Raw genomic sequence first — 632 nt, 5'->3', positions numbered from 1 at the left:
GCGTCCCGCGCCTCTCGAACCCAGGAGGTGGCGGGGTTGGGACGCCGACGTCACCGCGGCCCACTACCGGTAGCGGGGCGCCTGCCGCTGGCGCTGGCGCTGGCGCCGCCGCCACGACACCCTCCCTGGCGGCCACTCCGAGCTGCCCGCTGCCCAGCAAGGCTAGCGGCCCCGCGGCGGTGCTGGGGCTGGGACAAGGGCTGGGGCTGGGGGGAAGTCAGTCGGGCGCGGTGCCGCCGCCGCCGCCGCCGCCGCTACCGCCACCGAGTTTCGGCCGTATCAGCGCCGGCAGCAACACGGCGACGGCGTCGGTGGCCCTGGGCCCTCTGTCGGCGGCGCTGCTGAAGCCCAGCAAGCCACTGGCACCCAAGGTCCATGTGAGTCGTTATGTGTTATCCAACCGCGCTTTGCCCCAACACCTACCTACCTACCTACCTACCTACCTATCTATCTACCTACCTCCTCTTCTTCTCTTCTCTTTCATTCCGCCTCCCCGTTTTTACAAACCGATCTGGGGTTATCGTCCCACCTTGGATCTTTGGTTGTCTCATATTCTTGCATGACGACTCTCGGTCTCTCTCCCTCGCGGCGACCACACTCCGCTTGCCTTCCCTCCCAACCCCCCTGCGTTC

General features: G+C 66.9%; 1 protein-coding gene across 1 annotated transcript in view; it reads left to right on the top strand.

Annotated features, from left to right (window-relative positions):
* Positions 1 to 632, top strand: part of VOLCADRAFT_86237 (uncharacterized protein) — a gene marked incomplete at both ends in the record, with an annotated part of 12,971 nt that overhangs the window by 8,093 nt on the left and 4,246 nt on the right. The window contains one exon of the mRNA XM_002946159.1: positions 162 to 377. Within this exon, the coding sequence (XP_002946205.1) occupies positions 162 to 377 (216 nt within the window). The remainder of the gene's footprint in view (positions 1 to 161; positions 378 to 632) is intronic.

This window comes from Volvox carteri (assembly GCF_000143455.1).
Source record: "Volvox carteri f. nagariensis unplaced genomic scaffold VOLCAscaffold_1, whole genome shotgun sequence".
Lineage (NCBI taxonomy): Eukaryota > Viridiplantae > Chlorophyta > Chlorophyceae > Chlamydomonadales > Volvocaceae > Volvox > Volvox carteri.
This window is presented reverse-complemented; position numbering and strand designations above follow the sequence as displayed.